Source organism: Filicampus tigris, chromosome 16, assembly GCF_054856515.1.
Source record: "Filicampus tigris isolate MCC_2025a chromosome 16, RoL_Ftig_1.0, whole genome shotgun sequence".
Lineage (NCBI taxonomy): Eukaryota > Metazoa > Chordata > Actinopteri > Syngnathiformes > Syngnathidae > Filicampus > Filicampus tigris.
The window spans coordinates 8,653,995-8,666,302 of record NC_141232.1 but is presented as its reverse complement, the minus strand read 5'-3'; the positions used below and the strand labels follow the sequence as shown (position 1 = coordinate 8,666,302).

The following is a 12,308-nucleotide window of genomic DNA, read 5'->3' as shown; positions in this document are numbered from 1 at the left end:
GTTCTCTGGAAATTTGTTTGAAATGTGGGAGGAAAACGTGTAAACTCAAACACACAAGAGTGCCACAGCCCAGATTCGAACCCCAAACCTCACAACTCAGAGACAGATGTGCTGCCCCAAGCAATTTCACTTATTATTAGAATCAAATATTTAAAAATAATGTAGACAAAGGACGGACGAATGAAAATAATACCTCATTCATCACTAACTTCTTTTATGCTGCCAAAATAAACAGTCAAGAATATATAGACGGCCCACCAGCTGAAATAAGCAGGGTCTGGCGCCATCTATCGATCAGACTCATTAAGTGCATCAACGTGACGTAAAGGCGTTATCAGTCCGCTCGCTCTTGTCAGCGAATTAAAAGTATTTAATCAACAAATATTTGTTATAACTTCCTTTGGTGTGTCGTGGTGAAAAAAAGTGACTTTATATACAATATAATTGCGGGCTACCGCGCGGCTGCGTGCGCGTCCCCGCGGCCGCGGACGCGTGCACGTACAGAGCTGTCAGTCGGAAATGCGGCCAGATCCCCTTGCGGGCGGCTGGCGGAGGATGTACCCGCACCGCTTAACTCGGATGAATTAAACAAAAGAAGTCGTTATTTCGCCTTTTAGGGATGCGGGAATAAAATCGACCAGTGAGCACGTTGCTCCAGTGAAATGGTCGACAAGGTAACGCGGGCTAGCAAGCAATGCTAACACAGACGGTGCTGCTGCTAGGAGAAGCTAATATCTAGCTGCTAGGCTAGCTGGTTAACACCACCCATCACCGCCACCCGCGGCCGCCGACCGTCCTCATCCTCGCCGCCGCTACGGTGTGTCGCCTCCCCCGCGGTTTTCCTTCCTCCCCACCGAGGAGCTTGGCGAAGAAACCGTCGCTGTGGCGGTCCAACGCGCCCCCAGGAACCCCCTGGACACCCGGGCGGACGCGTCGCAGTGACAACGCCGGGCGTGGGTGAGTCGAGGTTTTGATGCGGGGTGGGGGGCGACGGACCGCTCGAACGGAACGAACCGAGGCCGCGTACCCTACCCGGCCTGGGCCTCCTGGCACGTCGGATGCGCGTTAGCTAATTAGCCGCGCGTAAATCGCCCTTGCTGGGCGGCCAGACCTCCAACTGGGGCGGCCCTTTGAAAAGAGTTGTTAGCTTAGCATGTTGGCTCCACACTGCTCGATCAGCAGAATACCGGATCAGCGCTGTGTTGATAAGAGTGTTATTTTGAAACGCTTGACATGCATGATTTAATTGAAGAACCACTCGTGCAAAAAGATGTTACTCTGGTCATGCGACCTGTGCAGTGCACTGGCAGTCTGCTAAAAAGTGGAATTACTCATCACATCCTTTCTATTTATAAGATCTTGGCTTGCATAAGAGGAAATGCAGCCTGGCATGTATTGTTGTATTGTTATGCTTGAGAGAGTACAACTTGCATCTGATTGAAATGAAGCGATACTGTATGCCTTAGAAAAATAAGCAATTTATCGAAATCTTTTGTGGTCATCTTGTATGTACACTTATAAAAACAGCACATACAAAAAATATACCATGGTATACAGGATAGAAATGAAAGAAAATAGAAATAATCTGTTGTCGAAAAGTACACACAGCATGTGTATTTATCATAATGAATGCTATAGGCTCTCTTGCCAGTTACTTATGATGACAGACATGCTGCATAATAGAAATATAACAATTACTGGAAATCATTCTGGACATAAAAATATTATTCATGGTACACTTGGTCACACGTATGTATCATGATTAATGTGCTCGCTCCTGATGCCAGTTATTCATGAAAACCGCCTCCTTAACAGCATGACTAGAAATAAATCAAGCAATCCAGTAAAAATAAAAGTTCTCGGCCTTACACAATACAAGTGTCATATGATTACGCAATCACTCCTTTTGCAAGTTATGAATAATAACCGATTAATGCTGTCTGTTCTAGCCAGTCATTTATGAAAACTGCCACCTTGTACAATAGAAATCAACAAAACAACAACAAATAATTTGCAGTCAAAAAAGTCCACGGACATGTAAGGGTACATGCACAATGTACCTGTCATGATTAATGCCATGCCTCATTAGCAGTTTTGTTTTGATGGACAAAATTGTTGGTCTCACTAGTCATGAATGATGACCATTACATTATACAATGGAAATAAATAAACAAAATGTCAAGTAATCCACTGAGTGGAGAAAAAAAAATCACACTTGGTCCATACATCACCTGAATGTATCTTGATTCATTAGATCCCTTTTTTCGCTAGCTATAAACGTAACCACCACCTTGCGCCTTAAAAAAAAAAAAAAAAAGAAAAAGCCTGTGCTATTACCTGTTGACAATGTAACACAACAATACAAATGAACACATGTTAATGTTGTCACAATGTAATCATTCATTCAATCACTCAGCCATGCTTGTGGTCGTGACTTAAAATGATTGCTATGACCTGTGGATGTTTCTTCGCTGATTCATTGTTGCAAAATGTCCACCCATGTTACAGGAGAACTCTTGTCACAACATGGCCGAACTTTCCGCCTTGTCCTCTTCGCCGCCACCCGCCTTGGTCGACGCCAACGCGACTCCCTCTGCCTCGTCGGTGGCGCCCAAATCTTCCCTCTGCAATGACTTGAATGTGATCGGAAACACTCCCGCTGTGCCGTTGACACCGCCGCCAGCGAGTTTGTCAACTGCCGAGACCCCCGTGGGCGATGATCGGGCGGCGGCGCCCCAGAAAGAGGAAGTGGCAGGGCCAGATGATCCCGTTGAAGGAGATGTAATTCCGCAACAGGCATCCCCTTCCCCTGAACTCACCCCTGGTCCTAACCTGTACCCCAGCGTGCACGTCACCCACAACCCTCCCCCCGCCGCGGCTGAGGTCCCTTCGGTGCCCCCAGTGGCGCCATCCCCAGTAGCAACACCCCCAGTATTGGCACCCGTGGAGGAGAAACCACAGCAAGCCGCCAAGGGTCCTCCCCCACCTGTGTCCCCCAAACCCCAAAGTCCCATCAAAGCACAGCCACCCTACACCCCACCTCCACGGGCGGGGCACCCCAGTCCTGCGTTGCCACCCCCCAGCCCCACGGTGCCACTCATCCAAGAACCTGCCCCCTGCCTTCCCCCGCCCTGCACCCCACCACCAAGGGCAGAGCAGCCCAGCCCCACGTTGCCGCTCATCCAAGAGCCTGCCCCCTGCCTTCCCCCGCCCTGCACCCCACCGCCAAGGGCAGAGCACCCCAGCCCCACAGTGCCGCTCATCCAAGAGCCCAGCCTCCCCCCACCGAGCGCTCAGCGGCCGGCCCCTGACACCCTCAGCTACCTGGAGTCTGCCAGCCTGATGTCAGGGACGCTGGAGTCGCTGTCGGGCCTCGGGGATGACGGCAGTTCGCTGGGCTCCGACTCGGAGATCAACGGCTTGGCGGTGAGGCGCACGGACAAGTACGGCTTCCTGGGTGGCAACCAGTTCAGCGAGGGGAGGTCAGTTCAGCTTGCACCAAAGTATTACGTGTGCGCGTGGGTGCCAACCTGTGCGTTGTCAAGCTTGAGCTCGGCTGTTTTGTTGTGTTGCTCGATGACTGTTAATGGGGGGTTAACTTCTTTTTACACATGTATGACGGTTTATAATGTTATAATATGAGAACATTACACCTCTGTCATTAAGTTAAAACTTTTTTCATTTTCTTTATTTACTGTTCATGTTAAAAAAGTGATGTATTACATGTGCATCATTGAAGGGAAGTAGTTTTCCATTGCTTTTTTTTTTTGGACAATTATTGTGGTTAGCTTCTTAGACTGAGTGTATTGTTTTTACATGTTAATATAAACACCTGTTAACTTTACATACTGTATATAAGAAAATCTGAATGTTAATGTGACTCAAAAGTAAAAGCATTGCCCTTATTTATTTTTTTGCTTTTATTGATGCTTAAATAATAGAACGTGATAGATCTTAAAGTATCCAAAAAGTCCAAATATTATAGTAAATAAAAACATCAAGCGTTTGTTTGTAAATATTCTTAGTTTAAAAGGAAGTGCCAATAGGCCATTGCATCACAAGTGGCCCCTAATCATTTCTGAAAGATACTCAAAGTGCGCATCCATGATGAGCCACCAACACCTTTAGCGCCTTGCGTTGCCTGCACAGTAAATCAGATGGCGGCAGTTTGACTCTGTCAGAGATTTGTAATCTCCATTGTTTTCCTGCGGTTCCACTTTTCCACCCACACTTTTGACTGTTATCAGTAATGACAAAACACCCACAGAGCAGCTTCATGCAAATGGATGCACTTTTTCGTGCCTCGCCATCTCTTTCCCGCTGCTCTAAACTTCCTTATTTCATCTGCCTTGGCTGTGACTCACATGCTGCTGAGTGTTTGTGAGTCAGTAACATGCACTGACTTATCTTAGAAACTCTCAGCACCCCTCTTGATCAGTGAATTGCTCCTCCACTCTGCTGCCCTTGATGAATGCACTTGTCTTATATCGGCTATTGTGTCATGGTGACATTGTTGTATTGTTCATTGTGGCAGTGACAAGGAAGTGCGAGTGGAGGTGGCCCGACAGAGGGAGATGAAATGGCTGGACATGTTCAACAGCTGGGACAAATGGATCAAACATCGCTTCCAGAAGGTACTTGCATGCATACTTAAAGTTTCCGGTTGTCATGGAAGCCATCCGAAACGTTTCTAAGTGCAAACAGAGTGATGATGATATTGATAAAGTGAAAATAGTATTAATAATGTGCCTTTGTCACATCATAGGTGAAGATGCGCTGCCGGAAAGGGATCCCATCGTCGCTCCGCTGTAAAGCCTGGCAGCTGCTGTCCAACAGCCAGGAACTGCTGGATGCCAACCCTGGAAAATTTGAGGTACAACACACTATGTAGACTTTTGAGCTGCTTAAGCAAGGTACACACGAATACCCATTTTAAACATCTTTACCAATTTATAGAATGTTAGAGACACTATACCGGATGAGGGAAAATGTGTAGTACCAAGATTGACCTTTAGGGCGGCGGTGTGAATGCTCAAATTCAGCCGATTATCGTTGTATGTACCTTGCGAAGCTACATGTTGTCTACAATGTTCCCAAACACGAATAACTGGACATGAATAACTAGTCTAACTGAAGAAATTAAATGAGACATCCTTGAATTTCTTCTGCACAAGCTATTTGAAAAGAGGATTTTCCAACTTTCACCCTTCAATATCTTAGAAGTAGCTCATACAATGTGATTAAAATTAAGCTATCATTTTTCAGTTTGTATATATTGGTGCATTTTTATCGGGATAAAAATGTCAGGCACAGAATGACTGCAATCCTAGAAGCTTACTCTATTTTTTCTTTGTTTTGTAATGTTATGAATAATAAAAAGTACACACATCACGTGAGTCGACTCGCCCCAGTTGACGACAAAACCACCACTGCAAGCGTTATGTGACAACTTCATTTCGCAATTGAATCGCTGCTCTGTGTAGAAACTGAATTAGAAGGGGAAAAACAGTGCCACCAGGTTGGACCGTTCAAGTGGTGTCAAAGTGACAGCCTGGCCAAAGGGAAGTTGTGGCCTCGGCATCTGCGGGGTGCAGGAAGCTTTAAGCCTCTTATCACGCCGCCTAATCCCGCCTGTCAGACCTCGGAGTCGTCTCGTTGCCGGAGGGTGGAGGCCTTCGTTCGCGTTCTGCATCGACTTCCTGTGGTCTCGCGTTTGTGTCATCGTAAGCACTTATGAACACTCAGATATAACTGAGGGGTTTTGTCCTGCCCGCAGGAGCTGGAGAGAGAGCCGGGGGAGGCCAAGTGGTTGGACATCATCGAAAAAGATCTTCACAGGCAGTTTCCCTTCCATGAGATGTTTGCTGCACGTGGAGGCCACGGGTCAGAATCCAACCCGTAATCGTCTAACAGTTTCCGGCCGTCTAACACCCAAATCGCATGTTTTTCCAATATGCAGCCCGATTGTGTATTTAAATACAAACATCGCCGGTGCTAATGCTAGAGGTCAATGTAAAATCCTATTGACAGGGTAATAGAAAATTGGAATACTACTACTACTCCAACCTGTAATGACTCAAAAATGGGTTGATTGGGGCTTGTTCCGGTAATGGTGTTTATGTGTCGGCAGGCAACAAGATCTGTACCGCATCTTGAAGGCCTACACCATCTACCGGCCTGACGAGGGCTACTGCCAGGCGCAGGCTCCCGTGGCCGCCGTTCTCCTCATGCACATGCCCGCTGAGGTGAGTGAGCGCTCTGGATCATTTAGGGCCCATTTCCAGTTGTTCTGTCTGATTTTTTTTTTTTTTAACTGTGTGCACCATTTCTAGTCATTTTTATTGTGCAAGATATCCGTCATCAACTCTCAGTGTGATGCGGTGCACTTGTACAGGATGTGAATATGATGGCCTTTCTCACAATTGCTATTTTGTTCACCATGTCGTGTTCGTAGTCACAAGATGGCCATCGACAGTAATGCATGTGTGCACTTGTGATCCCCAGCAAGCCTTCTGGTGCCTGGTGCAGATCTGCGAGAAGTATCTCCCGGGCTACTACAGCGCCGGGCTGGTGAGTCCGCCGAAAACCCTAATGTCACCCTCTGTCTTCTTTTGCCGACTCGTATGTTTTTTTTGCCTCTGTTTCAGGAAGCCATCCAGCTGGACGGCGAGATCTTTTTCTCGCTTCTGCGCCGCACGTGTCCCATGGCTTACAGACACCTGAAGAAGTTCAAGATCGACCCCATCCTCTACATGACGGAGTGGTTCATGTGCATCTTCTCACGCACGCTGCCTTGGGGCTGCGTGTTGCGTGTATGGGACATGTTCTTCTGCGAAGGTACCAAATAAGAATCAACTTGACAAAGTAGGCTTTGTATTTTTGTATTTCTGTTGCGCAAGTTGGCGGTTGTCATGAATGACTGGCAAAAGACGCACACTTGGATAATGAAATGTATCTGTGGACTGTTTTTTTTTTTTTTTTAGCTTTGTGGATTTTTATTGTCTTGTTTAGGGGTGAAAATCGTGTTCCGCGTGGGCCTGGTGCTGCTCAAGCAGATGCTGGGCTCGGTGGATAAACTGCGGGAAGTGCAGGGCATGTACGAGACCATGGAGCGGCTCAGGGGCATCTCACCCGAAACCATCAGGGAGGACAGCTTGGTGCAGGAGGTGCGTCAATCCTCTTTTATCTGGGCTCAATTTGAAGCAACTTGTACCTTTCTGACCATTTGCATATGCAAACAAAACATTTTTTTCTGTGTATTCATCTATTAACCCATTAAGGATGGGAGTGCATAACCGTCTTTCTGCCCTTAAAGTCGGGAGCGCTGTTGCGTCTTTCTACCCTTTAAGCCTGGAGAGCATATACGTCATATATACGTCATTTTCTTTTTTCTTTTTTTTTTTTTTATCCAATTTTGTTCTCTTAACCAATTATATGCACCAGAAAATACACGTGATGGTGTCGTGAACCCGCAGAGGATGTTCTGGAATTCTCTCGAGTCCATCGATCGCGGGAGCTTTGAAACGAGTAACGGCAGTGATATATTATGCGCTTGTGGACTTTGAACCAGTCGAACGTGATATATGGTTAAGATATATGTTTGTAGACAATGACAATATCGACGTCTTTGTAACAAAATAGAGGATGGTAATTACCACTCACTTACATTGACACTTTATTTTTACATTTTCGATTGCAACAGTAGAGATTAATAAACTCTGGCCTGTGTGCAAGCCACATGTCTAAAGTCTCATCATCTTTTGGAATTATGTTTCTGTCTGCTACAGGGGCTGAGATATTAATTATTTTGTAGGTGTTGAATTTCTGCGAAAACTTCAGGTTTTCAAGGGTAATTCCAAAGACGACCTTAGGTTTTGGGGAGCTGTTGAGCCAGGCGCTTTAGGCTTTAATGGGTTAATAACATCCATATGCATATAACATCTATTTTATTGTTCTTTAACATTTTTCTTTTCTTTTTCTTTATGATAAAATACAAAATAAACATTTAAGAACCCTGGTAAATATCAATTGAAATTACAATTTACAAAAGTAAATTTGTCCACAGGTAAACAACAAAGTGAATCAACTGTTGCATTAACTTTAATTATACTGCCCCCTGGTGGCCAAGTCATGAACACCAGACACCCGCTGCCTCTGTCCACATTTTTCTTACGAATCCTGTGCAAAGACATATATATATATATATATATATATATATATATATATATATATATATATATATCTCATATCCCTCTCTTGTCATCCAGGTGATCCTTCTCCAGGTGACGGAGGCGCTAATCGAACGTGAGTGCACGGTCCAGGTGAGGAAATGGCGCGAGTCCCGAGGCGAGCTGACTCACCAGCCCGGCCGCCGCCTACACGGCACCCGAGCCATCTTTGAGCACAAGCGTCGCGCCTCCGCCATCAGCTCGGGAGGCAGCTTCTCCTTCCTGGCCAGCTCCATCCCGCCGCCGGGACCCCTGCGGGCGTCGTCGTCCTTGCTCTCGCTCCCGGGCTTCCGCAAGTCCAGGACGCCGTTCCACTCATACAGCAAGAAAAGCTCCTTCTCGGGGCCCTCGTTTTCTGACGGCGCGCGGCCACAGTCGCCCCCGGCCGCCGGCAGCCAGAAGCCGCCCATTCCTCCCGGGGCGGGGCAGAGGGCGCCGCAAGTCCAGAGCCCCCTTGTGGGGACTGGTCCACGAGGCGGTCAAAGCGCACCGACGGCCAACGCTTTATCCCCCTCGCCGAGGATCGTCTCGGAGCAGATCACTCCCACCATCCCCTCGCCCACCGCCAACAACGTCCCCCTGATGCCGGACGCCAACAAAAAGGAGACAACCGAGTCCCCGCCGGCCACGCCACCGCCCCGCGCGGAGGAGGATGGCCGCAAGAAGAAGAAAAGCAAGGAGGACAAGAGGAAGGAGCGTGAGGATGAGAAGAAGCGGCTGAAGGAGAAGAAGGAGAAGGACAAGGCAGAGAAGGAGAGACTCAAGAAGGAGAAAGAGCGTCTGGACAAGGAGAAGAAGAAAGCGGGAAAGAAAAAGGACAAAGGGGTGGCGGGACCGGGGCCGGACCATGACAAAAACGGGGCGGCCGCCGCAGCCAGAGATTCCACGTCATTGGATCATGAAAACAAAAAGGAGGCTGAGTAAGAACAAAGCAATTAGGTTTCCTTCGGAGACAGAGTGACAGATTTAAAAAATGTTAGCCTAGTAGCACAATTGCCTTAGTCATTTTTGAACGTTTTAAGACTTAAGTTGCCTCGACTCAAACCTTTGACCTAGATGAATTTGAATCCACACAGATAAAGAAAAAAAACAATTTTTAGCAAGCACATTAATATTTTGGTTACTATTGTGACAGTAAGTTATGATTTAGGCAATTGTGCTATTAAGCTAAAAAAAAAAAAAAAATGGGACTTCATAGATGGGACAGCGTCCATCTGTTAAACAGGCGAGGACGTGATCATGCGTTCAGAACATGACGCCACTTTTGTTTTTTTAAATAATGTTATTATTTTAACCATGACAAACCACAGAAGATGTACATAGTAAGAATTAGAATTGAAGCACCGCCTACAAAGACGTTTAAATGGATGGTGATTTTCACATTGAGTCGCCTCCAGAAAAACTTCTGGTATGTGCCCGAGCTATTTATTGGATGTTGTGGTGCGTGCCTTAGTAGCTTAGCGTTACTGCAGTGTGCGCGCCTCCCCCTGCTGGCGATGGAGAGTATTCCAATTACGTGGTGGTGCTTTTTGTGTGTTTTTAAAAAAAACAAACGAGAGGGACTTTTTAAGAATGCACTCTAATGGTTTGTAGTTTAGGCCTCAGTGCTTACACCTGAAGGAGTTATTTAATCGGTAAATTCATCTTTAAACAGCAGTGTTGGATGTGCACCTAGGAGGATTAGGGACACACGGCATAGAAAATAATGTACTATAAGAATGACGTCATTTTTTTTTTTTTTTTTTTTAGATGAAGTCTGATCACATCAAGATTAGCCGTAAATTTACTAGGAATTGATAAATATGACTTTTTGTTGGCTTGTTCCATTAGGGGTCGCCACAGTAAATAATTAGTTTGGTACAGGTTTGACATGGATGCCCCTAATGACGCAATCATATCTATTTTTATCCAGATTTGAGAACGTCAGTGGCATTGAATCGACGCTGTGCTGTCTACTTGAAAGGAAGCCAGTGTCCACTGATAAATAGGACTATTTGTTAAAACATAAGTAAGATTATCCTTTTTTTCTAAAAAATAAAACATTCTACAGTAAATGAAAAATGTATACTCATAATACATTACATCTAGAAACAGTATGGTTTCATTCTTGCGCAAGTTCTACTTTTTCCCCTTAAGAAAATAATCCACTTTATTCTCGTAAAATTGTAATTTTTTTTAAACTAGTGTTTTTCGCCATATTGCTTCTATTTTCCTTTGACCAAATATAGATTTTGACCCTTGAATAACTACAACTTAAAATATATATATATTTTTTCCTCCCATGGAAAAGTTTTTTTTTTTTTTTTTTTTTTTTTTGCTATAGAAAAAAAAAATACCGTGCTTGATTCTAGTGAAAATCAGCCTGTAGCCTTTGAAAAAAAAGACTTTTTTTCTCATTAACATTGCAATGTTCCCCCCAAATATATTATTCTTTAAAAATATATATTTTGTTTGAAAAAAAATAAATATACTTTTTTTTCTCACAGTAAAATTATTTTTTTCAGTGTGTCCCTGGTCCTTCGTAGAAATTAGACCAATGAGTATTACTTAAAAACTAATAAGCATTTTATTTATCCAAATGTCGGAATGTGATCGGAAAACGATGAAGGATAATCTTTGCACTTCCCGGAGTTACAAAAACAGTTCCGGTCAGGCTTGTTACCGGATAGGTTTCCCTACTTTTTTTTTTTTTTTAATAAAGGTAGCCACTTGAGCGTGAGGTGCCTGGTGTGCCCATGTAGCATTAACCTCTCACCTTCGGATGTATTTATGTATAAAGTGGTTAATTTAATCAAATCTAGTATATAATGATCATTAACATTATTGTTCTTATTTTTCTATGAGAGTTATCGAACGCCTGGTTGACTGGAAGGTTGTTGCACGTCGTCGTCATTTATCCACGTTGAGTTCTGGAACATTTGGGAGTGGAAGCTCCTAACTTCCTGCTTCTTGTGATGTAACTATGGACTCTTAACTTGTTGCCATGACAATGGCCCATCAGTGCAGGACGAGCAACACTGACTCCCTCTTAGTCATCATCCCTCCCTTGTTGTTATTGTTGTCGTCGTCGTGAAGGATTTTTGTGTATCCACTGTGTCCTCCTATGACAACACACTCCCAATTACACACACACACACACACATGCACACACATAGCGTTAACCTGAACGTTTCTATGCAAACTATAACTGGACGTCAATGTCGCAATCTGTCACCATGGTGACCGGGTGTGGACTTTAGAAGAAGTGCATTTCTGTAGGGTCCTTTTTTGCATTTCTGATTTGGAAAACGTGTTCGATCCATGCAAAGATTTACATGGCTGTTATTTGTCTTTTTTTTGCGTGTGTTTTTGAGTTTACAAGTCACTCTCACTCTCTGTGGCGAAAGTGAATTAATTGATGTTCTAGCTAATTGAATTCATTCCCTCACATCGACGTGATGTATTTAACTGATGATAATGATGACATTTGTGATGAGTAATAAACCATAATAATATATTAAATGAGCCTTGCATCGACGATTGTTCATTTATTTGCTCCTCTTAATTATCTTGTGCATGTTTTCCAGACGACTAAATTTTCTAATTATACGTGTATATCGAAGTTTGTCGCACTAACTAGGTTTCTCATTTCCAGTGTTTCGGTAACACGCATTTACATGCTGCTCCACTTGGTGTCGCCAAAGGTTCTTTACGTCATAAATTTTCCGTTTGTCCTTTCAGGACCATCTTAAATTGGCTGTTGCAGTAGTTGTTTTGGGGTGGATAAATTTAACGTTAGTGAGAAATTTGCCCCCTCTTAGCTGTCTGCCTGATTCCAGCTGTCATCCCTTCTCTCCTTACACTCCTTAGCTCAGGTTCTGTGTTCATTGTTCGCTTTGTCACAGTCCTTCATTTATCCTTACGTTTTATGTAGTTTTAAAATAAACTCGATTGCGTGTATTTGTCTGGGTGAAAGTAGTCTTTCTTAAATATTAAGTTGGCATTTTATTTTCTCATGGTGTAATTACGGGCTATTAAAATAACTTTGGGTGCTGTCTAATAACATTGTAAGTTATTGTTTTGTATCGTAATGGTGTCATA

The 12,308-nt window shown here is 44.4% G+C and overlaps 1 protein-coding gene across 2 annotated transcripts; it reads left to right on the top strand.

Annotated features, from left to right (window-relative positions):
• The first annotated feature begins 482 nt into the window (after positions 1 to 482).
• Positions 483 to 11,732, top strand: tbc1d10b (TBC1 domain family, member 10b). 2 transcript variants are annotated; one of them, XM_086056413.1, is made up of 10 exons: positions 483 to 957; positions 2,509 to 3,482; positions 4,535 to 4,634; positions 4,766 to 4,873; positions 5,777 to 5,883; positions 6,131 to 6,245; positions 6,505 to 6,570; positions 6,648 to 6,837; positions 7,012 to 7,166; positions 8,268 to 11,732. In XM_086056413.1, exons 2-10 carry the CDS (start codon positions 2,527 to 2,529, stop codon positions 9,150 to 9,152), a joined length of 2,682 nt encoding a protein of 893 aa, XP_085912539.1. In that variant the 5' UTR covers positions 483 to 957; positions 2,509 to 2,526; the 3' UTR covers positions 9,153 to 11,732. The 2 variants fall into 2 exon arrangements, with proteins under 2 accessions (XP_085912539.1, XP_085912538.1); XM_086056412.1 differs by lacking the exon at positions 483 to 957 and having other exon boundaries at positions 2,500 to 3,482.
• Positions 11,733 to 12,308: the final 576 nt, after the last annotated feature.

Excerpts from the sequence above, each read along its gene's own strand:
- tbc1d10b (XM_086056412.1), top strand. The coding sequence starts at position 2,500 with ATGTTACAGGAGAACTCTTGTCACAACATGGCCGAACTTTCCGCCTTG. Across the intron at positions 3,483-4,534 it reads AACCAGTTCAGCGAGGGGAG|TGACAAGGAAGTGCGAGTGG; the intron begins GTCAGTTCAGCT and ends TCATTGTGGCAG. Across the intron at positions 6,246-6,504 it reads TCATGCACATGCCCGCTGAG|CAAGCCTTCTGGTGCCTGGT; the intron begins GTGAGTGAGCGC and ends TGTGATCCCCAG.